The sequence below is a fragment of the Octopus bimaculoides genome, chromosome 25 (assembly GCF_001194135.2).
Source record: "Octopus bimaculoides isolate UCB-OBI-ISO-001 chromosome 25, ASM119413v2, whole genome shotgun sequence".
Classification (NCBI taxonomy): Eukaryota; Metazoa; Mollusca; class Cephalopoda; order Octopoda; family Octopodidae; genus Octopus; species Octopus bimaculoides.
In genome coordinates this window covers 14,938,217-14,946,164 of record NC_069005.1, presented here as the reverse complement: position 1 = coordinate 14,946,164, position 7,948 = coordinate 14,938,217, and the positions used below count along the sequence as shown (strand labels likewise).

At 34.8% G+C, this 7,948-nt stretch overlaps 1 protein-coding gene across 2 annotated transcripts in view; it reads left to right on the top strand.

The window, feature by feature from the left end:
- LOC106871258 (serine-rich adhesin for platelets) overlaps nucleotides 1-7,948 on the top strand; it is a 179,279-nt gene that overhangs the window by 136,009 nt on the left and 35,322 nt on the right. For both annotated transcript variants that reach the window (XM_052976698.1, XM_052976699.1), the window contains 3 exons: nucleotides 670-734; nucleotides 3,721-3,908; nucleotides 4,352-4,417. In XM_052976698.1, coding sequence (XP_052832658.1) covers nucleotides 670-734; nucleotides 3,721-3,908; nucleotides 4,352-4,417 — 319 coding nt within the window. The remainder of the gene's footprint in view (nucleotides 1-669; nucleotides 735-3,720; nucleotides 3,909-4,351; nucleotides 4,418-7,948) is intronic.

The following is a 7,948-nucleotide window of genomic DNA, read 5'->3' as shown; positions in this document are numbered from 1 at the left end:
ATATATATATATATATATATATATATATATATATATATATATAGTCAATGGACCATACATCTGTAAAAGAAGCACACTCCAAAGAATAGAGCAGTAATGTATTTACAACCATGTGGTTGGTGAGCAAGCTACTTACCACTCAGCCACTCCTGTGCCTATATATATATATATATATATATTCTTAAAGCCCGAAAAATCTTCCCAAACTGTTACTCAGAATTTCATGTCTGGCTTTTGTGATCACAACTGTCTGAAACAGTTTGTGTAGAGATTATTTTGGCTTTAATAAAAATCATATTACTCCATCTTCAGTACTATTTTTATGTGTGTGTCGGTTTTTATGTTGAGTAATAATAAAAACAATTTAGCATTAATCTGATAGATTACTCGGTACTTTTGTAGAGTACAAATTAATTATTCATAAACAAGAATATTATTGACAGTGACTTTGAATTTTTGGCCAGTTGAGCCATCATTGGATTGCAGTCTGATGATAGCTTAACTGGCTGAAACTTCGAAGTCACTATCAATGATATTCTTGTTACAGAATATTATATATTTGTAAATACATAAATATATCTTTTATTTGTTTTGGTCATTTGACTGCGACCATGATGTGGCACTGCCTTGAAATATGTTATTTTTATATGTTTTTCTCTCTATTTTCAGGGGACATTCAACAACATCTCCAGCAGATGATTTATCTCTTACGGCCAGAAGATACTATCAAAGTGGTATGTTCTACAGTTCTTCATCCCCACCCACTACTCATCACCAACATTTGTTCCTTCATCTCCAGCCATCAATATACAAATGTTCAAACCAAAATTCAATTCCACTCACTCACGTTTTTCAACCATTTTTTTCTTTTATCTATGGACTCCTTTGATTACTATTCTATTCTGGTGGACCCCTCATAGCTATTCAATGTTTAAATATTAATTTCATAGAAACTTCTTCCAAATACCTATTTTGTTTTTCACACATTAACTTGTGTTAGAGAAAGAAATCTACCTCTTTCTTGCAGTATATACCAATACATATATATAAAGCAAAATTTTTTCAGGGGCCCTTAAAATACTATTGCAGATCCCAGGTTACTATTTTGTTGTATGGGGCCCCAACAAAATGTTATATGACACTTAAAGGGTATTTTTTTTTATCTATGGACCTCTATGATTACTATTCTATTCTGATGGACCCCTCATAGCCATTTGATGTTTAAAAACTAGTTTTATAGAAACTTCTTTCAAAATTCCTATTTTGTTTTTCACACATTAACTTGCATAGGTTGAACTATGTAAAACATTAGAGAAAGAAACCAAGATGTTTCTTGCAATAAATACCAATACATACATCTAAAGCAGAATTTTTTCAGGGCCCCTTAAAATACTATTGTGGATTCCCATTTTACTGTTTTGTTGCATGGACCCCCAAAAGTTTTATATGGACCCTAGTTGAGAACCACTGTCTTCGACTATTGAAAGAAAAGAGAAAAGAAAAACGATTTAGTAGGTAGTGTGTTGCACTCATAAAGTCATAAGTTTGATTCTCAAGATTGACAGTACATTAAATCCTTGAGCAAGGCACTTCATGTCATGTTGCAGCAGACTGGCATTTGATTCAGTTGTCATTACCTAATGAGCTTCTAAGGTTTGAGACGGACTTTAACTTTTCATAATATAGGTATAACATTGATTTTCTGAAGCATTTGGTCCCAAAGCCATTCCAGATTACTGATATTTCCTAACTGGGGGTGGTCACCTCCAAATTTATCTGGTGTAGCTGTGTGGTAAGAAGCTTGCTATTTAACTACATGGTTCTGGGTTCAGTCCCACTGCATGGCACCTTGGACAAGTGTCTTCTACTATAGCCTCAAGCTGACCAAAGCCTTGTGAGTGGATTTGGTAGATCAAAACTGAAAGAAGCCTGTCATATTTATGTGTGTGTGTGTGTGTGAGAGAGACTTTAAGTCCATGTTTGTCCCCCATCACTACTTGACAACTGGTATTGGTGTGTTTACATCCCCATAACTTAACAGTTTGGCATAAGAGACCGATAGAATAAGTACTAGAATTTTTAAAAAAGTACTAGGGTCAATTTGTTCAACGAAAATTCTTCAAGCTGGTGCCCCAGCATGGTCACAGTCTAATGACTAAAACAAGTAAAAGATTAAAAAATAAATAAATAAATGAAATACAAATACGTGTACGTTTGTATAAATGCAACAAGTTTATTTATTCTGTAGGATGCAAAGTATGACAGCCATGGAAATTTGACGTTTCTGGCCATAAATTAGAGCAAGAACTTCCAGACCATCAATATCTGGAATGGTGGTGCTGTGTCTGTAACGGAGTCAGTCTGTACACACCAGCTCATCACTCTCCTTTTCTTAGATCTAATGAAGACAAAATGTAACTGAATTTCTCTGATCTGTGTTGTTTCTGCATGAGGACCTATTTGTAGCTTGGATAAGTGGGCCTTTGAGATATAAACGTCTCTGATATTGTCACAGTATTAGCACCACAGAAGCAATACAAACAACAGACATCGTAGCAGTTTTATCTTTTGCTTGTTATCTGTTTCAATCAATGTATTTGTAATTTGTTCTGAAAATATGGGAGACAACTCTGAGGCGATTCATTGTCAAGACTTATTGTTTTAAATATTTCAGTTGTCAAATTCTCTCTCTCTCTCCGCCTTCTCTTCTTCTTCCCCCTCTCTCTCACAGTAAATTGTAATCACATGTCTACATGTTTGTTACAAAAGGAAGCTTATTATTAAAGCAATATTAGTTCTTTGGATTTTTCCTAGACTGTTAGTCTCACTTTTACAATATTACATTTCAATTAGTGTGTTCTGTGATGTATTCAGGTGCCACAATTTCTAGACTTTATTTCAATGCTCCTATTTGTTATTATTAACGGGACCCCGTGAATATTTCATGGAAATAATGATAAACCTATTGGGTTATTTCTGAAAACTTTATCCCCAAAATCCTGAAAGCGTAGCCTCTCTTGTATCTGTATGGAAAGATAGTCGCTCATCAACTACTCATTGAAAAGTGAAAGAAATTGCAATACGATGATTACTTAATGCACTTTATATATATACACTTTACATATATACACTTTATATACTTTATGCACAATTTTATAGACTTTAATACACAAACTTAGTTCTATTAAAAAACAAAACACTTTTTACTATCCACGCATCTCCACCACAACCACCATCATCTTTCTCTCTCCCACCTCCCCCTCTCTCTGCCTTTCTTTAACCTCACCATCAGAACATCACTCCTCTGCTAAAATTATATTTCTGTTTCTCTATATCACTACTTTCAACTAACTTTTTTAACCACATAATGAATATTACATTCCCCCTACCACATGTCATGGATGCTCTTTTTCTCTCTTCCTCTTTCTGCCTCACTCTTTGCCTTATCTTCTTTTTCTCTCTCCTTTTTCTTTCTCCTCTCTTTCCCTTCAACCAATCACATGAAAGCATTACAATTACATTCCCTCTACCTCACATCATGAACGCTTCTCTCTTTCTCCCTCTTTTTCTCTAATCACATGAAAGCAGTACTGACAGGCTAAGCAGAATTATTATAAGATGCTCCAAAAAGTGACCACCAATTGTTTTCATTATCGACTCTAAATTGAATTATCACTCTTATTTTATTCTTTATATTTCTTTTCCTTTTTCTTTGCTAAGGCTGTCAAATTGGAAAGTGCCTACGAGATCCCATTAGCATCTCGCTACATGGTCGTTGTGTGCTGCCTCGGAAAACTTGATACAGAAGAGTCGATCATGCTGGGCATAGACATGAAGGATAAGGAAGCTAGTATTGGTCTTGTCCTTCCAATTTGGGCAAACAGCAAAATCACACTGGATGGTGATGGGTAAGTGCTTTGCTCATTCTATTTTCTTCTTTCCTTTCTCTCAACTTTGTGTGTGTCTGCAGCCTGGTTTGGTGTTCTGTGAACTGACCACACTTGTTGAATAGTTGTTATGATGATGTCTGTAGCGGGTGTTTTTACCTCAAAATAAAGAAGAGTTATGATTCAGTATATTGATTCCTCAGTCAATGTGTATGTTAAAATAATGAAAATGATTTTATGCACATGCACACACACGCACACACACACACACACACACACATACACACACATACACACACACACACACATACACACACACACACACACACGCACGCATATATATATATATATACATGCATGCATATGTCTGATCTCTGCCTCTTGACATTTGATTTATATCTTATATTTCCAACTATGTACTTTTTTTTAATTCACACATATTCTGGTTTTGGTATTTATTTCAGAGGTTTTGGTGTCAATTCTGAAGGCGCAGATTATCTCTTCAAGCCAGTTTCAGTACAAGCCATGTGGTATGTAGGTCTTATTCATTCCAATCTCTGTGTACAATATATATATAATGTGTTTTATTGCAACAGCTGATTCTAATAACATCCATTAGAACTGGTCATGGCACAACCAGTATTTACTTTCATGGTCAATATTTAAATCCATCCAACATCAATTTTCTCTCTCATACCCTTGAGATATTAAGTACCTATAACAAAGCACCCTTCTTGCATACTTCCACAGAAGATTACCACCGAATATAGACATTGGATTTTAATGACCCCTTTATATTTTCTGTTCCAAATTCCTGTTCTTAATATTGTATCCTCTTAGCCTCCAAATTTAATTGGGATGTGTGGATCAATGAAATAAACCTACCTTACCATTTTATGTATCATGCCACTGAAAGAAATTATTAGCACTTGTTGTTTTGCTGAAGACTGGTTGTGGGGGTGCATGACTTAGGGGTTTAGGGTGTTGGACTCATGATTGTAAGATTGTAGTTTCAATTCCGTTCTACTAGTGCAAATCAGTCAACATGTTGACTGAATTATATATAAAGCTATAGCTTTATTAAGTTCATTCAGAGTTGCCTCTCTTAGGCACATCTCATTGACAAGAGTCAAAACACTTGGAACATCGATGTCTGAGATTCCCGAGAGATGGCGACACTGAACGAACTGGTTGTTTTCACACCTTCTTACCGTGAGAGAGATTTTTTTCTCCACGGTAACTGCAGTGTATATACCTTTAGCAGTTGAAATGTGACAATCATATTTCAACTAACCTAAATTGTGAATATATATATATGACAGGTTTCTTTCAGTCTCTGTCTACCAGATCAACTCATGAGGCTTTGGTCAGCCAGAGGCTACAGTAGAAGACAATCGCCCAAGGTGCTCTGTAGTCGGTCTGAACATGTAACCACATAATTGAGAAACAAGCTTCTTGCCACACTGCCAAGACTGCTTTGTTTCCATTACTGGGAAGGGAACTCTCAAATGAGCCAGTAAATATCATCATCATCTTGTTAACTATCAGGGAATGAAAAGGGCTTTGCAATTGTCACTTCTCTCTTACCATATTTCCATCCCTCTTCATATTTTTTCTTTCTCACCCACCTCTATCTTTTTGGGGTTTTTTTTTGTTTTTTCTTTTTTCCAGTCCCATTTTTACTCTAATCTTTCGATTTTTAAAAAGAACAACTCTTTTTTCCTATTTTTATATATATCATCTCTCCCATTATGACTACCGTAAAAACCCATGTAATTTATGCACTTTTTCGCAAAAACAAAATTAAACTTTAGTGGGTGCGTAAATTACATGAGTAGATCCTTTCCAGAATTGTTTTAGAAATTTTTTTTTGTTGAAAAATGATGTACAAATGTAAACATTCTTACAGGAAGTTAACTCATTTAGTGTCAGAATAGGTTTTTACAGAAAAAATATAATGAAGTTGACTCTTATTTATGCTGGACGTTATAATGCTTACTTTTTGTGTATAAATTTACTGAAACCATTAAATGGTTAACTACTTTTTGAAGTTTGACGTTAACGCTGATAATCACAGTCCTGGGCCATATTTTACTGCATCTGATGCCGACAACATCATAATTCATCCTTGCGCATGTAAACTCACTAATTGAATATGTCTTAGTATTCCTACAGAAACCTTCCTTTACCTTATACGATGTTTAATGTTTTTTCACATTCTTGTTGAATTATGCAGCAATCATATGCTCTTATCATAGAATATTTGTAATGTATGTATTACCAGTTCTTTTGGTATAGATTTTTGCTATTCTTCTTTATGTCTCTTCACAGATGTGTATATTCTAACAAGTCGCTTCTTAAATATCGCACCTCTCTTGTTCAATAAATACTGAGTTAAACTTGCAAAACTGTTTATTTTCTCCTTTCGATTTTTAATGTTTATTTTAGCGCGTTTCCCAAACTATCAGTTTGGTCTCCCAGCTAAAATGGTAATGACAAATTCTTAAGTTTGCTTGACATTTTATAAGTGTGAAACAGATTAAAATTTCGATACTCCATATCAAAGGTTCCAGCAACAAAATTTTTTTCCCACGAGAGTTCTGGACCCTATTAATGAACTCATTTGCATACAGCCAATTAGAGCTCACCTTGACCTTGTTGTCAAGTTAACAAACACACTCTACCAAGTAAATTCAAGATGAAGAGCGGTGTTGTAAGTCGACCGATTGCCAAGTTATACCTGATTTTAGAAGGAGACAATTACATAGATTTGCATCTATACCTAGTATCAGATTTTGTTAGGGCCCCGTCTGGTAAAGATGTGGATGGGAAAAATGTGGGTAGGGGGTGATGTGCTAGCAACTCTCTCCCCTTACTGTTTTACAAAGTAAACAACAACACAAATAACTATGCAGAGGCAGCCATGGTTGAAACAAGAACAACAAACATTATTAAAAGAGAAAAGAAGCATGGTCATTCCTTACCCAAGTGACCTTATCTTATCGCCCATCACTTGCTAAGTGCTCATAAATTAGTTTGATAGTTGAGCTCTGATTGGCTGTATGCAAATGAGTTCATAACTGGGATCCGGAACTCTCATGGGAAAAAAATTTCGCATTCCAGCAAGAAGAGGTGGAAAATCAGAGTTTGAGACAAGGAGACACTTTTGACCAATCAGAATTCTGTTTACATAATCAGTTTGATTTGTCACCTCCCTCTGTTGGTTGAGTAAAGTGTCATCCAAGCTGATGTTTATTGGTAATTAAACTTATTTTGCAACATTTGTGTGTATTTATCAGCTTTGTTTTTGTTGATGAGAATTATCAACAACTTTTCCTGTGTTTGTGATTTGAGAAGACATACAGGAGTATGCTAAAGATCGGACATAATCTCTTGTGGGCACAAAATGTAAAATAAAGTTTATTATAAACAACACAAACACTTTGTAATTTAATAGCTTTCAATGTGATACCTGTTAAACAGAAATTATTTTTAGTTGATGAAAATTTAATAAAATCTAATCATAAGTAAGTGAAATTATGCTAAATATAACTAAACTGAAAACCTTTTCGCCCTGGCCATATCGGCAATTCTGAAAACTTTTGGGTGCAAATTTTACATAACAATTTTTATCCTGAAAAATCACCTGCGTAAATTACACAGGTGTGCAAATTACATGGGTTTTTAAAGTAATTAATTCAGTGAATCCCAATGCCAGGTGGTAAATATTTTTTGCCTGCTCTACATAGCCTTGTTTTCTTCTAATTCATCCCATCATTCTACCATCATCATCATCATTTAACATCTACTTTACCATGCTTGCATGGATCAGATGGAATTCGTTGAGGCAGATTTTCTACAGCTGGATACCTTTCCCATTGTCAACCCTCACCTGTTTCCAAGTAAGGTTATATTCCCCCATGACTCAACAGGTTTTTACAGATTAGAAACAAAGGACACAGCTTGCATAGGGGTGACACTCATTTACAATTCACACATGTGAATATATGTGTGTGTATATATAATTGTATATATATATATATATATATATATATATATAT